At 40.0% G+C, this 23,885-nt stretch overlaps 1 protein-coding gene and 1 pseudogene across 2 annotated transcripts; one reads left to right on the forward strand and one right to left on the reverse strand.

Moving 5' to 3' along the window:
- Positions 1-374: 374 nt before the first annotated feature.
- Positions 375-9,170, forward strand: LOC132894547 (proton-coupled zinc antiporter SLC30A2-like; annotated as a pseudogene).
- Positions 8,594-23,885, reverse strand: coq8ab (coenzyme Q8A, genome duplicate b). Of its 2 annotated transcripts, XM_060934506.1 has the most exons (15): positions 23,322-23,885; positions 22,980-23,159; positions 21,737-22,060; positions 21,136-21,202; positions 20,968-21,042; positions 19,677-19,802; positions 17,348-17,433; positions 15,474-15,614; positions 15,253-15,334; positions 15,039-15,132; positions 11,612-11,753; positions 11,135-11,242; positions 10,982-11,047; positions 10,774-10,860; positions 8,594-10,680 (listed from the first exon to the last, which is right to left on the reverse strand). In XM_060934506.1, exons 2-15 carry the CDS (start codon positions 23,103-23,105, stop codon positions 10,399-10,401), a joined length of 1,806 nt encoding a protein of 601 aa, XP_060790489.1. In that variant the 5' UTR covers positions 23,106-23,159; positions 23,322-23,885; the 3' UTR covers positions 8,594-10,398. The 2 variants fall into 2 exon arrangements, with proteins under 2 accessions (XP_060790489.1, XP_060790490.1); XM_060934507.1 differs by lacking the exon at positions 19,677-19,802 and having other exon boundaries at positions 23,322-23,884.

Genomic DNA, 23,885 nt, shown 5'->3' on the forward strand with positions numbered 1-23,885 from the left:
TGTTATCTGTTCTAAGCAAGTACACTGGATTGCATATCCCTTTTAATTAAATGTAAAAAAAAATTAATGTAAAGCTTCAAGGATCACATTGTGCGTTTGGTCTTTTGGCACAGTTTATCAGTAAGTATAAAGCATAACCTTTTGTAGCAGGGTTCAGTAGGACTTTTTTTTTTTAAACATTGTGCAATGATGTAGAGACAGCATGTGAAACAGCATATGGTTACTTTCTGGGGTTATTTTTTGCACTTTTTCAGATTTAATGTTTGTGTGCTCATTAGTAATTCTGTTTTCTAGTGTGAGGAGTCTGTGCTTAGAGCACTATTGGGTAGTGGTTGTTTTTTTTTTGTTTGTTTGTTTGTCCCTCAACCAGAGATTTGGTTTCAAGAAATGTTGTCCATGGTAAATTTGGTAAAGGCGCAACTCCCAAGGCAGGAAAATACTCTACTCCCTTCTTGGGTAAGTATAAGTCATTTTTCAGTTTGGGAGAAGATTGTGCCTTCACTCTTTGAGGTTTTACAAGCATATTTTATATATACAGTCGTGGTCAGAAGTTTACATACAGTGATGTCATCTTGGATATGAAAGTCATGGCAATATTTGGGCTTTCAGTAATTTCTTTGAACTGTTCTTTTTCTGTGGCAGAATGATTGATTGTGCAGCATACATCTTTAAAAAAACAACTAGAATTTGGTGCACAAGTTTTAATTTCCTTTGGATTTTCTGAAATCAACACATGGTCAAAATTATACATACAGATTCAAAAATTTACATACTCACTTAGATTATTAATTGAGGTGCTGACACTTCCAAAATGTCTCTTAACTTCCTGTTAAGGTCCCTGAGGTCCTCTGGCAAGGACTAACTTGTCATCCCACGCTCCAGGTTACGGACCTTTGGTGACAGAGCCTTTTGTGTTGCTGCTCCCACCCTCTGGAACAATCTACCTCTCCACATCCGCCAAGCCCCCACTCTGGCTACGTTCAAAAAGCATCTCAAGTCACATCTCTTCACTGAGGCCTATGGTCCTTAACCCTTCCCTCTCCCCTCATACCCAATTCCTTTGACCCATCTCCTCTTTTGTAAAGCGACCTTGGGTTCCATGAAAGGCGCTATATAAAACTAAGTTGTTATTGTTAGTGATCGTGATTTGACTACAGCTGGTAGCTCCTCTGTGCCTTCAGAAAAAGGGTTTGTTTACAGCACTCACTGGATTGACCAACACAGAGTAAAATGGGAAAGTCCAAGGAGCTCAGTGCATACCTGAGAAAGAGGATCGCAGATATACACAACTCTGGAATGTCTCTTGGAGTCATTTCTAAACAACTGCAGATCCTAAGATCAGTTCAAACAATTGTAAGTTACTGAGAGGTGTAGTTACTTTGCCAAGCCACTTTGCTTCAAGAAAGCCCAAATGGTTACCCTCAGCTGAAAGGAAATTGATTTGGATGGTCAGGAACAACCTGGCAACCACCATGGCACAGCCCTGCCATGAACTGGAAGCTGATGGATCACTGTCTACAGTTCAGATCACCATGGACTAAGAGGATGCTATCCAAGAAATAACCCCCTGCTCCAAAAATGACACCTTCAAACTAAGTTGACCACACGAACAATGAAAAAGCCTTCTGGAGAAAAGCTGTATAGTCAGATGAGACAAAGATCGAGTTGTTTGGCCACAATGACCACCATGTACAGAGGAACACTGTACTAGCTGGTGGTGGTGGTAGGATCATCATGCTCTGGGGCTGTTTTGCTGCCAGTGGAACTGGTTCATTGTACAAAGTGGATGGAATAATGAAGAAAAGAGGACTATCTCAGAATTCTTCAGCACAAACCATTAGAAACTTGAACACGACTTGGGACCTGGGAGTTACAACAGGACAATGAACTCAAACACGGATCAGAGCTGGTTGTGGAGGACAAAGAAGGCTAAACATTAAGCTTAACAAGTCCTGACTTCAACCTTAATGAAAATATATGGACTGTGCTTATAAATCGAGTCCATGCCAAGAAAAAAACAAATTTAATTGAACTCTACCAATTCTACCATGAAGAGTCATGAAATATCCAACCAGAATTCTGCCAGAAGCTTGTTCATGGTAAACAAAAATGTTTGGTCAAGGTGAAGCTTGCAAAGAGGCATTTTACCCAAATATTAGGTGTGCTGTATGTATACTTTTGACCCTGTGTTGATTTCAGAAAACCCAAAGAAAATTAAAACTTGTGCACCAAATTCTAGTGTTTTTTTTTTTAATTAAAGATGTATGCTGTACAATCATTCTGCCACAGAAAAAGTTAAAAAAAAAATTACTGAAAGCCCAAATATTGCCATGACATTCATGTCACTGTATGTAACCTTCTGACTACAACTGTGTGTTATATATATATATATATATATATATATATATATATATATATATATATATATATATATATATATATATATATATACACACACACGTATACAAAAGTATATATAACTATTTGAAAGGTTCACATTTATAGAAAAGGCACAATTTTATGACCTTTCTTTTGCTAAAATCACACATTGTACAGATTTTTTTAAAAATTTAATTAACCCAAATCTGTCAGACCAAAGTAAGGTAAAGTTTTGAAATGTCAAAAAGACTTTCTATACTAAATGTGTTTATTTTCAGTCCTGCTGATGAATTGGAGGATGACTTTCTAAATACTGAATTTGAGGATGAACAGTGGATACCTTTTCACTGTCACAGCAGCAGAGCAGCATGTGGTCAAAACTGTGAGAAATTAATAGCCCAAAGGAGGCTGCTGATCACGTGCATTATCTGGTCTTCAAGATTGGAGAACTAATTGGTAACAGTATTCTGAATATTTTTCAGAAGTAGTAGCTTTTAAGAGGATTCTATGAGCCTAATGACCATGTGGGCTGCCATAATTACATGTAATATAATTCAATTGTCTCAGAAATGAAAATGCACGTTAGATGAAACAAATCTCTACATGTTGATTCTACAGACAAAATCTGTGGAGTGCAATACCAATCTAGATTATTCCTATTCCTCATTTAAAATATTCTTAGTCTTGCTGAACTGGGTGAACCACTCCAACACATCTTCAACCTCAGCCTGCAGCTGGGGAGAGTACCCACCCTCTGGAAGACATCATGCATCGTTCCAGTTCCCAAAAAGAATCGGCCCAGTGAGCTGAACAACTTCCAACCGGTGGCACTCACTTCACATCTGATGATGATGTTGGAGCGGCTCTTCCTCAGCCTCCTCAGACCCCAGGTACAACATGCCCAGGACTGTCTGCAGTTTGCGTACCGGGCAGGTATTGGTGTGGAAGATGCCATCCTCTACCTGTTCTACCTGGCCACTCGCATCTGGATAAGGGAAATGGCACAGTGAGGATCCTCTTCTTGGACTTCTTGAGCGCCTTCAACACCATCCAGCCCCTTTTGCTTCAGGACAAACTGAACAGGATGCGAGTGGACCCCTACCTGGTCACCTGGATCTCCAGCTACCTCACCGACAGGCCGCAGTATGTCAGGCTGAAGGACATCACATCCGACACTGATTAGCAGCACCGGAGCACCCCAGGGCACGGTGCTGGCCCCTCTTCTCTTCACCCTGTACACCGCGGACTTCTGCTACAACTCAGAGCTGTGTCACATTCAGAAGTTCGCCGGTGACACAGCCATCGTTGGGTGCATCAGTGACGACAGAGAGGAGTATAGGAGCCTGGTGAGGGACTTTGCTGTGTGGTGCAACAGGAACCATCTGCAGCTCAACACCTCGAAGACCAAAGAGCTGGTCATTGACTTTGGGAGGTCCAGACCAAGGTCGCAACCAGTTCTGATCGAGGGAGTTGAGGTGGAAGCTGTGGATTCCTACAAGTACCTCGGGCTGTGGCTGGACAGGACTTGCAACACCAAATCACTTATACAGGAAGGGACAGAGCAGGCTATACTTCCTTAGGAGGCTGCAGTCCTTTAACATCTGCAGGAAACTCCTGTGGATGTTCTATCAGTCTGTGGTCGCCAGTGTCCTGTTTTACACCGTGGTGTGCTGGGGGGGCAGCACATCCAAGAAGGACACATCCAGGCTGGACAAACTGATCAGGCGGGCTGGCTCTGTGGTCGGCATGAAGCTGGACTCTCTGGTGATGGTGGCAGAGAAGAGGACTATGGACAAACTATTGAACATCATGGACGATGCCAGTCACCCTCTGCACACCGTCATCAGCAACCAGAGGAGCCTGTTCAGTGACGGGATGCTCCTTCCCAAGTGCAGGACTAACAGACTTAAAAACTCCTTTGTCCCTCATGCCATCAGACTGTACAACTCCTCTCTGGGGGGGAGGAGGGGTGACAGGAAGGAGCAGTAGCCTAGCCTAACAATAAGCAATACTGGACAATGTGCAATATAATGTGCAATATCTTTCCTGCTGGCCCCTCCCCCCTTCCCCATATCTTATTCTTTTTATATTTGTATATGTAAATAATTTAATTTATCTGGAAGTTTTTTTCTCTATTTTCTATTCTCTGTTTATCCTGTAATCTTAATTTCCCTGAGGGAACCCTCTCAAAGGGATCAATAAAGTTCTATCTAATCTACTAGTGCATCTCAAAAAATTAGAATATTGTGAAAAAGTTAAATATTTTCCATCAGTTATTTAAGAAAGTGAAAATGTTATATATTATAGACTCATTACACAAACTAAAATGTTTCAAGCATTTTTCTATTTTAATTTTAATCAGTATGGCATACAGTACAAAAACATTAAAAAAAAAACCCCATCTCAAAATATTAGAATATTTCATTTCGAGTTTGAGTAAAACAGTGTGAACACAGTGTATCTCTCGGTCTAGTTCAGTACACACAACCACAATCATGGGGAAGACTGCTGACTTGACTGTTGTCCAGAAGATGATCACTGATGCCCTCCACAAGGAGGGTAAGCCACAAAAGGTCATTGCTGAAAAGGGTGGCTGGAAAAAGTGCACAAGCAACAGGGATGGCCGCAGTCTTGAGAGGATTGTCAAGAAAAGTTGATTCAAGAACTTGGGAGAGCTTCACAAGGAGTGGACTGAGGCTGGTGTCAGTGTATCAAGACCCATCATGAACAGACATCTTCAAGAAAGGGGATACAACTTTCGCATTCCTAATATCAAGCTACTCCTGAGCCAGAGACAATGGCAGAAGTGTCTTATCTGGGCTCAGGAGAGAAAGAAATGGACTGTTGCTCAGTGGTCCAAAGTCCTTTTTTCAGATGAAAGTACATTTTGCATTTAATTTGGAAATCATGGTTCTAGAGTCTGGAGGAAGAGTGGAGAGGCACAGAATCCAAGGTGTTTGAAGCCCAGTGTGACGTTTCCATAGTCTGTGCTGATTTGGGGTGCCATGTCATCTGCTGGTGTTGGTCCACTGTATTTTATCAAGTCCAAAGTCAACACAGCCATCTACCAGGCGATTTTAGAGCACTTCACGCTTCCATCTGCTGATGAGCTTTTTGGAGATGCTGATTTCCTTTTCCAGCAGGACTTAGCACCTACCCACAGTGCCAAAACTACTACCAAATGGTTTGCTGACCATGATATTACTGTGTTTGATTGGCCAGCCAACTTGCCTGACCTGAACCCCATAGAGAATCTATGGGGTATTGTCAAGAGGAAGATGAGAAACACCCGACCCAAAAATACAGATATGCTGAAGGCCACTATCAAAGCAACCTGGGCTTCAATAACACCTCAGCAGTGCCACAGACTGATCACCTCCATGCCACACCGCATTGATACAGTAATTCATGGTAAAAGAGCCCCAACCAAGTATTGAGTGTATAAATGAATATACTTTTCAGAAGTTGTACATTTCTGTATTGTAAATCCTTTTTTTGATTGATCTTAGGGATTAATTTGAGATACTGGATTTCTGATTTTCATGAGCTATAAGCCATAATCATCAGAATTAAAACAAAAAAGGCTTTAAATATTTCACTTTACATGTAATGAATATAGAATATATGAAAGTTTACCTTTTTTGAATTAAATTATGAAAAAAGGAACTTTTTCATGGTATTCTAATTTTTTGAGATGCACTAGTATATACCGTACACACACATCTACTTCGCATTTGAATTTCTTTTCTCATAGATGGCTGTGTTGCTCATGGTATAGCTGTAATGACTGATGCAGCCCATCTTCTCACAGACTTTGCTAGCATTCTGCTAAGCCTCTTTTCTCTGTGGATCTCCATAAAGCCTGCTTCCGAAAGCCTGACTTACAGCTGGCGCTGCTCAGGTTGTACAGTTGCATTAACTGAAGTCCAAGGCTTTATTATTGTTTACGGAGTTAATGAATTTTTAATACTTCCAAGTCTTCTATCAGGTTTTTATTTTGGGGTCATTTCAGAGAAATAAAGTTTACCTGTTAACATGATCTGCTTACTGGTAGATTCATGCAGACACACATGCATGCCATTGGTTATCATTTAAAAGTACAGTTGAATATGATTCTTTACACACCTGCATTTTCCACAGAGATTTTGAGTGGCCTTTTCTGTCTACTGTCCATTTGGGTAGTGACAGCTGTATTGCTGTTCATTGCCATTCAAAGGCTCATCAGTAATGACTACAAAATACATAGCGATGTCCTGCTCATCACCTCTGGCTGTGCTGTGGTGGTAAATATCTTGTAAGTATTTTGAGGGCAAGAGTTTAATAACCGTAAACTATAAAACTCTTATTTCAAATAGTCAATAAACATGTGGGATTATTTTTAGAATGGCATTTATTCTACGCCAGTCTCCAGTGTCTCATTGTCACAGCCATGATCACAGTAACACGAGTGTGAGGGCAGCTTTCATCCATGTGATGGGAGACTTGCTGCAGAGTCTGGGTGTTCTATTAGCTGCTTTCATAATCTACTTTTGGGTTAGTGACCATTTAGTGAAGCCTTTAGGACTGTCTGTTCTTTAAAAAAAAAAAAAAAAATTACACACAGGGAAATAATATCCCCCCCCCCCCCCCCCCCAAGACAGCCTGAATGGAAAATAGCAGATCCTATTTGTACAGTGGTGCTTGAAAGTTTGTGAACCCTTTAGAATTTTCTATATTTCTGCATAAATATGACATAAAACATCAGATTTTCACACAAGTCCTAAAAGTAGATAAAGAGAACCCAGTTAAACAAAGACAAAAACATTATACTTGGTCATTTATTTATTGAGGAAAATGATCCAATATTACATATCTGTGAGTGGCAAAAGTATGTGACCCTTTGCTTTCAGTATCTGGTGTGACCCCCTTGTGTGACCCCCTTGTGCGACCCCCTTGTGCAGCAATAACTGCAACTAAACGCTTGCGGTAACTGTTGATCAGTCCTGCACACCGGCTTGGAGGAATTTTAGCCCATTCCTCCGTACAGAACAGCTTCAACTCTGGAATGTTGGTGGGTTTCCTCACATGAACTGCTCGCTTCAAGTCCTTCCACAACATTTCCATTGGATTAAGGTCAGGACTTTGACTTGGCCATTCCAAAACATTAACTTTTATTCTTCTTTAACCATTCTTTGGTAGAACGACTTGTGTGCTTAGGGTCGTTGTCTTGTTGCATGACCCACCTTCTGTTGAGATTCAGTTCATGGACAGATGTCCTGATATTTTCCTTTGGAATTCACTGGTATAATTCAGAATTCATGGTTCCACCAATGATGGCAAGCCGTCCTGGCCCAGATGCAGCAAAACAGGCCCAAACCATGATACTACCACCACCATGTTTCACAGATGGGATAAGGTTCTTATGCTAGAATGCAGTGTTTTCCTTTCTCCAAACATAACGCTTCTCATTTCAACCAAAAAGTTCTATTTTGGTATCATCCACCCACAAAACATTTTTCCAATAGCCTTCTGGCTTATCCACGTGATCTTTAGCAAACTGCAGATGAGCAGCAATGTTCTTTTTGGAGAGCAGTGGCTTTCTCCTTGCAACCCTGCCATGCACATCATTGTTGTTCAGTGTTCTCCTGATGGTGGACTCATGAACATTAACATTAGGCAATGTGAGAGTGATCTTTGTTGGTCGACCACTCCTGGGGAGGGCAACAATGGTCTTGAATTTCCTCCATTTGTACACAATCTGTCTGACTGTGGCTTGGTGGAGTCCAAACTCTTTAGAGATGGTTTTGTAACCTTTTCCAGCCTCATGAGCACCAACAACGCTTTTTCTGAGGTCCTCAGAAATCTCCTTTGTTCGTGCCACGATACACATCCACAAACACGTGTTGTGAAGATCAGACTTTGATAGATCCATGTTCTTTAAATAAAACAGGGTGCCCACTCACACCTGATTGTCATCCCACTGATTGAAAACACCTGACTCTAATTTCACCTTCAAATTAACTGCTAATCCTAGAGGTTCACATACTTTTGCCACTCACAGATATGTAATATTGGATCATTTTCCTCAATAAATAAATGACCAAGTACAATATTTTTGTCTCATTTGTTTAACTGGGTTCTCTTTATCTACTTTTAGGACTTGTGTGAAAATCTGATGTTGTTTTAGGTCATATTTACGCAGAAATATAGAAAATTCTAAAGGGTTCACAAACTTTCAAGCACCACTGTATGTTCTTGTTTTCCATACTTGTTCTTGCAACAACATCAATACTGAAAGACATTTTCAGAGTGCTCATGGAGGGTAAGTAGATAATCCAACATTCAAAGCTGTCAAATGTTTCATAAGGCATCTACAGTATATTGTCTTTGTTTTAAGGAACACCACCCAGTATAGACTATGACTCTGAAAGACCTCCTGCTATCAGTCAGAGTTGTCAAAGCCACACACAGTCTTCACATTTGGGTGCTGACCATGAGTCAACATCAGATGTCTGTCCATGCTCTCATAGGTAAGTTCATATTTAGATAGAAAAGAAGAATATTAGCTTAACAGTGTGGCATTTATCAAGTGAAATAACTAATGACCTGTGGCTGTACAGCAGTTCACAATATATTACAGTACGTTTTAGATTATATCATGTTTTACACTAGATGAACAAACTGATCCATATACTGCACTTATGACAAAGCTGCTCCAGACTGAATTCAGCTTCCACATCACCACCATTCAGATAGAGGCATATTCTGATGAAGTGATGTACTGTAACGAGTGCCAGGACACAATGGACTGAGTTATTGCAAGAGAATGTCCTGGACAGCACAGCTTCCTCAACTCTTTCATAAAATGGTAAGCACCATGTTTGTTTCTAGTAGTCTACTCTTGGACATTGTTTTTATAATGGTCATGGATTTTGAGGGCAACTCTTCTCTCTACACTGCATATGGCATCTATCAGCACATTGAAGCTCCATTTCAGTGTTGTTTTCAGCTGCTGAGCTGTCTTATTAACACCAATGATCACTCACTTTCTGTAAAATGTGTCTAAATAGAATCAAGTTCCACAACAACAACTGTCAAATATAAAAGCTTTATACATAACACAAAGCGGAGGGCTGTTATCATCCCAAAGCTGATTCTCTTCCTATAACTGTATTCCCCTTATATCACAGTTATCCAATGCTAATCATTTTTGTTAAAGAATAATGCATCATATTTTTTGCTTGTTTATACTGTAGCTAGATTAGTTTCCCCCCTCGTCTTTTTGTTTCTTGAAGTTAATAAGACTAAATAAATAAAAAGGCATCTTATGTTAGCAAGACAGCTTTCCATCCTGACACCTTTTTCATGACTGAAACTTACACTTAACTCTGTTATACAATGCTGGCACTGGAGACTCCTTCCTAAAATGCTAAACATTTATCCTTATCTAACAAATTACATTTTTTTAATACCTCTGGAAAGTGTTCACAACCCATGTCCCTGTTACTACAGTAACAATAATGTATTAGAAGAATATATAAACCTGACCTTTTGTGAATTCAACAGTGCTGTGGTATGAATGCTTTTGGGACTGGCCAAATAATGTATACTTTAGAGTGCCTTTCATGTCATAGAAATACTGGCTTCATATTACACGGACTTCTTTAGAATTGGTCTCAGAGGTCTTGATATCACACAAAAACTTTAGTAACAAGGTTCTGCAAATTCATAACCTTTTACTTCATACTATTCAGAAAACATTCAGAGAGTAATTTACTCAAGATGTATTATCACAATATTGTCATGTTTCCCATAGTGCCTCATTTGAAACATCAATAGTCACAGCCTACATATTTTTTTTTTCTTCGTAAAAAGGTATAAATGTAAATCATTTGTCAGACATCATTCTTCAAATTTGTTCTGTGCTACAGCCTAAGTAAAAGGGCACAAGTGTGCATATAGAAATGCCATGATCCTAGTTGTAGTTTGGCTTTCACTCACTCCCCTATGACTTCCATACAAACCTGCTCACTGGGCAGTTTATAGTCGTCGATCTCGCCAATATTTGGCATAAGCCTCCTGAAACATATTCTTACAAATCAGCTTGGCTTTGAGGCGGGAACAAATAAGAAATGAGCCTCCCATCTTGCGGTGCAGAGAGTAGGTCTCTTCAGGAGGAGGGGTGAGTCTCTGCTTTAGCATGACAGGGATGAGGCTGTGGATCTGCTCGGTGGTACTCTGACTGCCAAAGTCAAAGGGCTCTTCTGAGGCAAATGCCTCCCCGAGGATCATCACTGCATCCACATGGGCATTCATCATTGCCTGCAAAACATTTGTAGAAAGAGAAACCATGTTTTAAATTGAGGAGTAAAATCCAAATATGCAATCAGTGCTACATCTTGTGAAGATTCTTACCTTTGACTCATAACCTGTCAGAAATTTCATGTCAATTGATCGTTGTAAAACCCCCTCTCTGTTTCTGTCTGCTGCAGCCCTGATGATCTAACAGGAAGGGGGGAAAAAACATTAGTATGAATGTAATAAAATCCTATAATTGAGAGGTTCCCGTGCTACTTCTGCAATTAACAGAATGACATTCATAATACAGTTAAATCCTCTTTACCTCAATATACACGTCTGTAAAACTTGCATCAAAACCTCTTGTGGCTCCAAAATCCAACAGTGCAACCTGAAAAAGTCATCATAGCAATAGTTAGTTATTCACAGTAAGCACGAAACATGTCTGGACAATAATGAAATAAAAAGATTTCATTACCTTGTGCTTTTGTGGGTCAAAGAAAAAATTAGACCAATTCGGATCAGTCTGCATATATCTGAACTCAAAGAGCTCTCTTAAGCAAAGAATCAAAATCTGCTCACAGATCTGGTATGGAACATAAAAGAAGAGAAATGATCATCTGTTCCATTTAAAAAAAAAAGTTAACTAAAGGACTAATCTCATTTTATCGAATGGGAGATTACAGGCTCACAATGTTTTTATTTTTAAAGAATGGTTCATGTGAGCACTGCATTCCAATTGCCCACATACAAGTGACAATAAGACTCTTATTAACCAAGACACATTGTCCAGTTTTCATTATTAACCAAATTCATAGCGAATGATCAGGTTCATAAATTCATTAGATATGGATTTTTCATGAGAGATTCAAGTCTCTGAATTATAAAGGTGACATGCATAATTTTTCTGTGGAGTGTTGTGACATACACATTCATTTTGGCTGAGGGGACTTACCTCATTCTTGAGTTCCTGTGGCAGGTCATCAGCTTTATCCAGTGGGAAACCAGACACCAGTTCTGTAGTAAGGACATGTTGGCTGCTTAGTTCATCCACTACATTTGGCACATAGAAGAAAGGGTGATCCTTCAATAACTCTCTGTAAAACACAAATAGATTTAAAATCAGCTTAAGTATTGATTAGTGTACAAATTCTATCATGATATAATTTTGTACACATCATGTCAAACTGTTTTTTTTTCCTTAAAAGATGGAAAAGCAGTTGTTAAAGGAACAGTCCACTGTACTTCCATAATGAAATATGCTCTTATCTGAATTGAGACGAGCTGTTCCGTACCTCTCTGAGCTTTGCGCGACCTCCCAGTCAGTCAGACGCGCTGTCACTCCTGTTAGCAATGTAGCTAGGCTCAGTATGGCCAATGGTGTTTTTTGGGGCTGTAGTTAGATGCGACCAAACTCTTCCACGTTTTTCCTGTTTACATAGGTTTATATGACCAGTGATATGAAACAAGTTCAGTTACACAAATTGAAACGTAGCGATTTTCTATGCTATGGAAAGTCCGCACTATAACGACAGGCGTACTAACACCTTCTGCGCGCTTCGGCAGCGCATTGATATCTGAGCTCCGTATCAATGCACTGCCGAAGCGCGCAGAAGGTGTTAGTACGCCTGTCGTTATAGTGCGGACTTTCCATAGCATAGAAAATCGCTACGTTTCAATTTGTGTAACTGAACTTGTTTCATATCACTGGTCATATAAACCTATGTAAACAGGAAAAACGCGGAAGAGTTTGGTCGCATCTAACTACAGCCCCAAAAAATACCATTGGCCATGCTGAGCCTAGCTACATTGCTAACAGGAGTGACAGCGCGTCTGACTGATTGGGAGGTCGCGCAAAGCTCGGAGAGGTACGGAGCAGCTCGTCTCAATTCAGATAAGAGCATATTTCATTATGGAAGTACGGTGGACTGTTCCTTTAACACTCAGATTTATAACCACGTCATACAACCCCAATTCCAAAAGAGTTGGGACGTTGTGTAAGCTGTAAATAAAAACAGAATGCGATAATTTGCAAATCATGGAAATCATTTATTTCACTGAAAATAGTACAAAGACAACATATCAGATGTTGGAACTGAAAAATGTTATTGTTTTTTGAAAAATATATGCTCATTTTGAATTTAATGCCAGCAACACATTTCAAAAAAATTGGGACGGGCATGTTTACCACTGTGTTGCATCACCTCTACTTTTAACAACACTCTGTAAACATTTGGGAACTGAGGAGACCAACTGCTGTAGTTTTGAAAGACAAATGTCCCATTCTTGCCTGGGCAGCACGGTGGCGTAGTGGTTAGCACGGTCGCCTCACAGCAAGAAGGTTCCGGGTTTGAACCCAGCGGCCGGCGAGGGCCTTTCTGTGTGGAGTGTGCATGTTCTCCCCGTGTCTGCGTGGGTTTCCTCCGGGTGCTCCGGTTTCCCCCACAATTCAAAGACATGCAGTTAGGTTGACATGGGGCGGCCTTGGGCTGAGGTGCCCTTGAGCAAGGTACCGAACCCCTGACTGCTCCCCGGGCGCTGTAGTGTGGCTGTGTAGTGTGTGCGTGTGTTCACTGCTTCAGATGGGTTAAATGCAGAGGATGAATTTCACTGTGCTTGAAGTGTGCATGTGACAAAGGTTTCATTTCAAAAATATACAGTTTCAGTAGCTCAAGTTTAGGGTCTCCTTTGTCATATTTTGCGCTTCATATTGTGCCAAATGTTTTAAATGGGAGACAGATCTGGACTGCAGGCAGGCCAGTTTAGCACCTGGACTCTTGCTACAGAGCCATGCAGTTTTAATATGTGCAGAAAACAGTTTGGCATTGTCTTGCTGAAAGAAGGAAGGCCTTCCCCGAAAAAGATTTTGTCTGAATGGCAGCATATTGCTTTGAAACATGTATATATCATTCAGCATTAATGAAACCTTCCTAGATGTACAAGCTACCCATGTCATGTGCACTAATGCACCTTCATACTATCACAGATGCTGGCTTTTGAACTGTGCACTGATAACAAGCCAGATGGTCCCTCTCCTCTTTAGCCTGGAGGACATGATGTCTAGGATTTCTAAAAATAATTTCTAATTTTGATTCGTCAGACCTTGGGACAATTTTCCACTTCACCTCAGTCCATCATAAAAGAGCTTGGGCCCAGAGAAGGTGGCAGTGTTTCTGGATATTGTGTATATATGGTTTTAACTTGCATTTGTGGATGCAGTAATGAACTGTTTTCACAGATGATGGTTTTCTGAAGTGTTCCTGAGCCCATACAGTGATTTCCACTACAGACACATCTGCTTTTAATAGTGTCACTTGAGGGCCTGAAGATCACAGGCATCCAGTGTCAGTTTTCAGGCTTGTCTCTTGCATACAGAGATTTCTCCAGATTCTCTCAACCTTTCAATGATATTATGTACCATAGATGATGTGATCCCCAAATTCTTTGCAATTTTACATTGAGGAACGTTATTCTTAAATTGTTGCACTGTTTGCCCATGCAGTCTTTCACAGAGTGGTGAACCCCTCCCCATCTTTACTTCTGAGAGACTGAGTCTCTCTGAGATGCACTTTTTATACCCAATCATGTTACTGACCTGTTGCCAGTTAACCAAATGAGTTTTTTTTTAGCATTACACAATTTTGTCAGTCTTTTGTTGCCCCGTCCCAACTTTTTGAAATATGTTGCTGACATCAAATTCAAAATGAGCATATATTTTTCAAGAAACAACATCTCAGTTTCAACATTTGATATATTGTCTTTATACTATTTTCAATGAAATGTAGGTTTTCCCATGTCTTTCAAATCTTCACATTCTGTTATTAATGTTTTACACAGTGTCCCAACTTTTTTGGAATCGGGGTTGTAATTTAATTAATTGATTGGGGGGGTTTGCACTTTGACACCAATAAAATGCCTTTTATCTCTCAAAGCCGCCCTGAACCCGAATGGAAAAGCAGTTGTTATCTCTCACACTTATAACCACATCATAATTTAATTAATTGGGGGGAGGTGCACTTTGACACCAATAATATGCCATTTCTCTCTCAGAAAGCTGCCCTGAACCCTAAAGGAAAAGAAACGTGAAAAACAATAACAGTGCAATATATTGAAAAGGTTTATTCAGAGGACATTAAATTTGAATTTGCCTTCACTATAAGCCACCATGCCCATTCACATCCACTAGCTGTTTATGTCCTGAACCTCTGAATACTTATTCTGTGCATCTTTTCTGTTAGGTAAGAAAACTACATGATTATGATGATGCGCTGAGAAATATACAGACCACTCGGTGGTGTGAAAATGACATTTGTTTTTAGTTACATGTGATGACGGGTAACAAAAATTCTCTCAGTCTAATTACTGCTCTTTTATATACTCACTGGAATTTTTTAGCACATTTGGCTTCCCTCACGTAATCACACTCAAGAGCAAGTTCCCTGCTCATAACTTCTATCAAGTGCTCTGGAAACAGACCTGCACACCAATATCATATGAACAGACCAAGTTGAGGACACCATTTTGGAAGCATGCATATGTAACACTATAAGCATTATAACAAAGCCCCTCGTCTTTAAACGATCACAAAATTCATACCTTCAGGTAATGCATTACTCATACTGAGGACAGTCATTAAGTTACTGACGTCACTGTTTATGCTTTTGGCCACTCCAGGGTACTATTAAAAACACACACACACACACACGATAATATATTATATACAAGGTACAAAAGAAAGACCCCAGATCACAATTCATCATAATTACCTATCATCATTGTTTTAACTATTTCACAGTTGACAAATGTATTTCTCTTACTTGGATCTTCATAGCCACCTCTCTGCCATCCTTCATTCTACCGAGGTGCACCTGACCAATCGAGGCAGCAGCAAAAGGCTTCTCTTCAAAGAACTCCAACTTATCGCGCCAGTTTGGGCCCAAGTCATTGCTCACTGCTTTCTGCCATAGAAAGAAGTCACAAAAGAATTTATTACAAGGCACCTGTGCCAGAATGCCATTTTGCACTACAGGGAGTGCAGAATTATTAGGCAAGTTGTATTTTTGAGGATTAGTTTTATTATTGAAAAACAACTATGTTCTTGATGAACCCAAAAGACTCAAATATCAAAGCTGAGTATTTTTGGAAGTTGGAGTAGGGCTTTCTTAGTTTTAGCTATCTTAGGAGGATATCTGTGTGTGCAGGTGACTATAACTGTGCATAATTATTAGGCAACTTAACAAAAAACAAACATATACCCATTTCACTCATTTATTTTCACCAGGGAAACCAATATAACAACTCAACATTCACTAATATACATTGCTGGCATTCAAAAACAAACAAACAAAAAAATCAGTGACTAATATAGCCGCCTTTCTTTACAAGGACACTCAAAAGCCTGCCATCCATGGATTCGGTCAGTGTTTTGATCTGTTTGCGATCAACATTGCGTGCAGCAGCAACCACAGCCTCCCAGACACTGTTCAGAGATGTGTACTGTTTCCCCTCCTTGTAGATCTCACATTTGATGAGGGACCACAGGTTTTCTATGGGGTTCAGATCAGGTGAACAAGGAGGCCACGTCATTAATCTTTCTTCCTTTAGACCCTTTCTGGCCAGCCATGCTGTGGAGTACTTGGATGCGTGTGATGGAGCATTGTCCTGCATGAAAATCATGTTTTTCTTGAAGGATGCTGACTTCTTCCTGTACCACTGCTTGAAGGTGTCTTCCAAAAACTGACAATAGGACTGGGAGTTGAGCTTGACACCATCCTCAACCCGAAAAGGTCCCACAAGCTCATCTTTGATGATACCAGCCCATACCAGTACCCCACCTCCACCTTGCTGGCGTCTGAGTTGGACTGGAGCTCTCTGCCCTTTGCTGATCCAGCCACGAGCCCATCCATCTGGCCCATCAAGACTCACTCTCATTTCATCTGTCCATAAGACCTTAGAAAAATCAGTCTTGTGATACTTCTTGGCCCAGTCTTGACGTTTCATCTTGTGTGTCTTGTTCAGCGGTGGTCGTTTTTCAGCCTTTGTTACCTTGGCCGTGTCCCTGAGTATTGCACACCTTGTGCTTTTTGACACGCCAGTGATGTTGCAGCTCTGAAATATGGCAAAACTGGTGGCGAGTGGCATCTTGGCAGCTTCACGCTTGACTTTCCTCAGTTCACGGGCAGTTAGTTTGCGCCTTTTTTTTTTTCAATGCGCTTCTTGCGACCCTGTTGACTATTTTGAATGAAGCGCTTGATTGTTCGATGGTCACGCTTCAAAAGCTGGGCAATTTTAAGAGTGCTCCATCCCTTTGCAATATGTGTCACTATTTTTGACTTTTCTGAGTCCGTCAAATCCCTCTTCTGACCCATTTTGCCAAAGGAAAGGAAGTTGCCTAATAATTTTGCACACCTGATATAGGGTGTTGTCATTAGACCACACCCCTTTTCATTACAGAGATGCACATCACCTGGTATGCTTAATTGGTAGGAGGCTTTCAAGCCTATGCAGCTTGGAGTAGGCCAACATGCACAGAGAGGGTAATGTGGTCAACATACTCATTTGCCTAATAATTCTGCACTCCCTGTATACAGTCGATATGCATGAATACCACATGTGCTATGCCGTTTGTGAAACTTTTTTTTTTTTTTAACATGGAAAAGCAGTTTTTAAACTCTCACATTTGAAACTATACCATCATTTGCTTGGTGGGCATGAAGTCGGCACTCTGTCGAACACGGTCAAAGATCTTTGCCAGCTCAGGATTGATGAAAGCATCATCTAGGGAAATAAACACATGGCTTAGATGATGGTACCTGTATAAACCGTAAACAAAAGTACCTTGCAAACCGAGAAGCTGCTTGATACAGAAATGACTCAAACGATTATTGTGGCTGGTAAGCTGTCGGGGACATTTATTTTAAGCTATCACACATTTAAGCCAGCTGCTTTTGGTGTCAGCGCTACTCATGTTGCATGGTCTAGTGTATTTTATTGTTCTTTTAATAGTTACAGTTTGTGATGACCTTCCTCTTTAGTTAATTTAAAGCTGAAAAGTAAGTGACTATGCTGCTTCACCAACAGCCATTGAACCTAAACTTAAAATAATACAGCTATAAGAATCAATCAATGCATCGGTTCCATAGAAAAAGCATTTTAAAATAAATTTAGTGTCATTTAAATTCAGCTAAGTGGATTGTGGCCATGGAAAGGACTAATAGCCATAGCTGTTACAGCAATCGGCATAGATAACAACTATAATTCTAGGCATGCGCAGTAGAAGACTACATAGCAGCTGCAGTACAAACACAGGCATGGATCCAAATGAGGTGGAAAACTACTTAGGCAGAAAAGTAAAAGTGCTCAGCAAACACAAATACCATCCTACATAGCTTCCCTAATGCTTCAGAAAGGTTGCAGGATGACATTTACATCAAGGCATGCTGCCACATTCTTAATAGAAATAAACATGTGTGTGCACAGAGTTGGGGCAGTATACACAACAGACAAGGTCAAGGGCAGGGCAGGTGGTGTAGGAAAGCAAACACTACACACAAAAAGCAAACAGAACTGAATAATACTGGAAGGTTAGCAGTATATTAAGAGTAAATAATCTATTCGTTCAAGATCTTGGTGTATATTCGATAAATACAGCCACAGAGCACTTTATTAGGAACAGTACACTAATACTGAGTATGTGGTCTCTTTGCGCTCAAAACAGTCTCATTTCTTCGAGGGATGGATTCCAAGAGATGCTGGACAAGTTCCTTTGAGATCCTGGTCTATGCTGACATGATTGCATCACACAATTCCTGCAGATTTTTCAGGTTCACTTTCATGATGCGAATCTCCCATTCTACCACAAATGGGAAAAGTGTCTCAAAGGTGTTTTATTGGATTCAGATCCAGTGACTGGGAGGGCCACTGAAGAACACTGACCTCACTGTCATGTTCATGAAACCAGGTGAGATGACTTATGCTTTGGGACACGGTGCATCACCATGTTGGAAGCCATTAGAAGATGGTAAATTGTGGCCATGAAGGGATGGACATGGTCAGCAACAATACCCAAATAGGCTGTGGCATTCAAGTGATGACTGATTGGTATTTACAGGCTCAAAGTGTGCCAAGAAAACATTTCTCACACCATTACACCATCTCCACCAGCTTGGACCGTTCACACAAAGCAGGCCGAGTCAACACATTCATGCTATCATTGCCAAATTCTGACCCTACTCTCTGTGCACTTCAGTGCAAATCAAGATCCTTCACAACCTCAGCTTTCTGTTCTTGGCTGACAGAAGTGGAATCTGATGTGGTCTTCTGCTGTCGTGCATTTTGAGATGCTTTTCTGCTCATCACAATTGTAGAGTGGTTATCTTAGTTACTGTAGCTTTTCTGTCAACTCAAACCAGCCTGGCCATTCTCTATTGATCTCCTTAATCAACAATACGGCTTCGTCTGCAGAACTGCTGCTGACTGGATGTTTTGCTTTATTGCATCATTCTGAGTAAACTAGAGAGATTGTTGTTCATGAAAATCCCAAGTGATTAGCAGTTTCTGAAATACTCAAACCAGCCACAGTCAAGGAAAAAAAAAAATCACCGAGCTCACATTTCACACCCCCCCCCCCCCCCCCCCTTTCTGTTGGATGTGAACATTAACCAGCACTACTGGCTTGTACCTACAAGATTTTATGCACTGCACTGCTACCACACGATTAGCTAATTAGATGATCGTATGAATGAGTAGGTGTACATGTCTTCCTTATAAAGTACTCAGTGAGTGTATATTTAAAATTTACCAATACGTTATTTATGCCTTACAAACTACTTTGCATGTTCACATCAAAGAATGTACGGTGGATATTAATATGCATAAAAAATGAAAGGAGGGTACACAGCAAAATCCCCAGTGTTGAATTAACACCCAGAGTGTTGATATAGGTCCAATTGGACACAAATTAACTCTGAAAGTGTTCATTAAACACTGAGGAATTTGCTGTGTAGGTAGTAATCGCTCACCTTGGATGCTAAGCATTTGCCCAAGTTTTAGAGCAGCTCCTCTGACTTTACACAGAGTCCGAACAATTCGTTCGGCATTAGCCTCAGAGACAAATGGGTTTGAATCAAGGATAGATTTTTTATTCCCTGCAGAAAAAGGCAAATCAGTTCAATATGAAGGACCATTTTGCTAGACACAGTAGGGGAAATTTTTCAATTAAGCATATTTACAATGCAGCTATTGACATGAAATGTAGACCAGACATTGATATTAACTCAATAAAACTACACAGATAAAGAAATTGTAATATTCTAATCCACAACAAAGCTAGCTATTCTAACACCTTTATTTTCTCCTTATGGAACCAATTAAGAGAGAATGTTTTCGATCATTGTCCTGCTAGAAGGTCCACCTTCCAGATCTTTCTGCGCTCCTTGAGTAGTCCTTGGCTCTCGAGCTACTCATCTGACCAACTTTCTGTCTGCCTGGTTGGAAATTTTGCAAGGACCATTTGTGCATGGCCAACTGATGATCGAGTGATGTTCCTTCCACTTGCGGATAATGACCACAATGGTGCTAATAGGAACATTTAGGAACGGGGGACTCTTTTGGTTACTGGTAACACTGCTATGCTGCTCAGCAATCTTGTTGCTAAGGTTTTGGGAGAGCTCTTTGCCTCTACACATCATGAAATGTTTATGTGACAGCTTGGTGACAAATGATTTGTTTACTTGCATCCAGAGTTAGGTACCCCCATTTCAAATAATAATAAGTTCAACTTATATAGCTTCTTTCTCACACCCAAGGTTGCTTTACAACTACAAAAAAAAAAAAAAAGTGGAAGTACTAACTTCCCAATATGCATTAACCTATCTGATTCTAATTAGCACACTTAGGAGAACTAATTAGTGACGGCAGCTGGTTTAGTGTTTTTTCTTTCAATGTTCAATATTTTTTTCCTGTGTCATTCCAACTTATTGCACATAACTTTTTATAGATTGTAATATTATGATACTATGATTTCTATATACACGACATTGTGATATTACAAGTTAATACCAAAGTCTAGTCTACATTTCATGTGACTAGCTGCATTGGGAATATATGTTTGTTTGAATAAATAAATAAATAAATTTTTGAAAAAAGTTGCCATGTTGAATACTTATTTCCCCTCCTGTATAGAACTGTATATAAATAGTAACAGATCTCAACATGATAGGCCAGTACTTCATTTTAAAAAATGACCTCTGTCATGATGACCTGGCACGGTCAAGTGAACAACTAAGATGACGAACGTTTATAGAAACATACCTTTTTTCTCATCTGATCTGAGGCTCTTCTTTGCCACTTCTGCAATCGCTCCCAAACCCAGTCCAACTGCCAAGCCTAAAGGTCACAGATTATAAACTATATTTTATTCTTGTGGTGTCCACCACACAATGCTGCATAATTATTCGACACAAATTAAAACTGTCCTACCCCCAAAATTTGCCAAACGTCCCAGCCTTGTAACTGGTACTTTGCGTTCACGGGCGCTATCACTGAGCTAAGAAAAAAGCAAGAAAATACATCGCTTGTCGTTTATGTACATTTTAGCAGAGAAAGCCAGATGTACCGCTGTCAATTGTATCTTTACCACAGCTGATGGTACAAACCTAGAGTGGGCTTCAGAATGGCTACAAAAATTAGTTTTATTAATGGATTATTTCTTTTTGTGAAAGACAATTTTGTGTTAAAAATAAAATGAATTTTTAACTATACTGTTTCATAATTAAACCAAATCTGGTTCATATTAGTAGCAGCATTAAAAGGTGCAAGGTAAATATTTACAGGTTGATTTTTTTTTCTTTGAAAACTGCAGTGGTCTATATATTTTAAGGAAATGTATGTACTGATTATGTCCCTTGGCCTCAATCACTCCAAAAAGGTGGATAATGTCAAAATCCAATCATCTAACATGGAAATATGCATTATGCATACTCTTATCTAACTTAATAACAAGAACCATGTACTCTCTATGTTGTTTCATTCTTACACTTTCATTAGGGGTTTGGGACAAATCTACTAACTTCTACTGTACCATCTGCTTGTGTTTCTTGGATGTGTCAGGGCCTTCTTTTTTTGCATCACTCCAGCACCAGTGATCTTGATGGAATGAACAGGACTGACAATAGCTTGGCAGTTGTTGTTGTGGAAGTCCTTGAAATAACTTGCATCTGGTTTTCTCCAAACATTTGTGTCTATAATTGTTGATCGCGCCATTGCCCTCTGCGTTGTCCCTCAGAGCATTCAGAGCCCGGATACGTTCCGCATTATTCAGTCCTGTGCCAATGTGAGGAAAACTATAGATTGATTTTAAAACACCTCTCTCTGTTGAAGCAGTTCTCTCAGTGCAGTTATAATCCTGCAAAAGAAACACACCACATAATTTACACCATTTATTTCCTATAATGAAAAGAAGCGTGACGTAAAATAAAAGTTGGGAAAAAGTTTATTTTTTTTAAGCAAACATGTGCCAATGGCCTTGCCTAACATTTTATTATTGTGACTACTGTATTACAAACAGTATGTTTTACACATACAAGTCGAATCGTGTAGCAGTCTTGACCAACCCAGGCTGTGTACTGTCTAGCCTGGTAATGATGACTCAGTGTTAGCTGTTGGAGTTTTATTTTTCTCTATTTAGTTGTACTTTGTCAACAGACTTGTCAGTTTGTTGATTGTTACTTCAACAGAATATTACACTATGTCATTTGTTCATAACTTTCTTGTTTAGAAGTTCAGCACTTCTTGTACGTCGATCTGGATAACAGCGTCTGCTAAATGCCTGTAATGTAATTTTAAGGAAAACAGGCTCCATATCTACGTTTCCTGACATACGTTAAAATACATTTCCTTCCTCGTTAGCTTGTCAGTTTACTTACAAAAAAAAAAAGCATATGTAAGTGAAAATATTGTGCGTCCTGTAGGCTCTCGCTCAATGTACTATTTTACTGATTGTCAGCATGCACATATGTATGGCTTATCTAGAAACGGTTTGTTTAGCTTCACTCATTTCTGCAAATCCAATTCAAACACCATTTGCATTCGCTTTATTAAATTAATCCTACAACACAGGTCTTTTCAAGCCTGAAGAGCTCAATGTAATTTTGCCACCCCATGGAAAATGGACTGTGACAAATGAAACAGGAAGATTTTCATGCATCTACAGTCTTTCATGCATCTAGAGACATGTTTAAGAGCTCTAACATTTGATTAAATACCAGAGTAAGCACTTTGTCTTTTAAAAAGGGACCTTCAAACTGAGGTAAATTCACACTTACCTGTTCTTTCACAGGATTTTGGACGAGACTCAGGCGTTCTCTCCTCTGAACACTCAGAATGTGATTCTGATATGTCATTTGCCTCAGTCTGGTCAGGCTTCTCATGAGCAAAATATCTGCTGCCATGACTTCCCCTTTCCAGCCTGCAGTTTCCTCAATTCTACTCTACTCAACTCAACTCTACACACCACAAAACAATGTAACATCAGAGTGCAGAATAACTTAACAGCTGCTGATACACGTTTATATACTGTATTTACACCAGTTTCTGCCAGAGGCATTGTTTGAATAACTAGTTTACTACATTAACGCTTAACAACATACAGACGCTTAATTACTTACCACAAAATCAGGCACGTTTCTGTCCCACAAATTAAAAACTTTAGTTGCAAACAGGAATCACAAGTGATTAAGGCTAGCCCTCAGCAGCCTCAGTGCCATAGTTAGAAATTCTGATTGACAAGCAAGTGCAACTAACCAAAATAGTGCTAAATACAGCCATTCAAGAAGACATTAGTCTTCTTTAGAAAGACATATGACTAACAGCCGTGGAGACACGTTGACCTTGCACAATATACTCAGTGCCATTGGTACATGTGAAGTAATGTGACTGCCACCTAGTGGTAAATACTAAGACCTTACCTTTTCAGGATTTCATTGGGTGTTGAACATAGAGAAGGAAGGCACAATAAAAACCCTGGATGACTGTTGGATAGACTGTTCATTTGTCATATTGACTGATTTATCACTAGTTAAAAGAGATATGGCGGCACAGTGGTGTAGTGGTTAGCGCTGTCGCCTCACAGCAAGAAGGTCCTGGGTTCGAGCCCCAGGGCCGGCGAGGGCCTTTCTGTGCGGAGTTTGCATGTTCTCCCCGTGTCCGCGTGGGTTTCCTCTGGGTGCTCC

The sequence above is a fragment of the Neoarius graeffei genome, chromosome 11 (genome assembly GCF_027579695.1).
Source record: "Neoarius graeffei isolate fNeoGra1 chromosome 11, fNeoGra1.pri, whole genome shotgun sequence".
NCBI classification, from domain to species: Eukaryota; Metazoa; Chordata; class Actinopteri; order Siluriformes; family Ariidae; genus Neoarius; species Neoarius graeffei.

Coding starts and splice junctions, on each gene's coding strand:
- coq8ab (XM_060934506.1), bottom strand. CDS start 23,105: ATGGCAGCAGATATTTTGCTCATGAGAAGCCTGACCAGACTGAGGCAA. Junction 15,615..17,347: donor TGCCCACCAAGCAAATGATG/GTATAGTTTCAA, acceptor TTTCTATGGCAG/AAAGCAGTGAGCAATGACTT. Junction 10,861..10,981: donor TTACAGACGTGTATATTGAG/GTAAAGAGGATT, acceptor CCTTCCTGTTAG/ATCATCAGGGCTGCAGCAGA.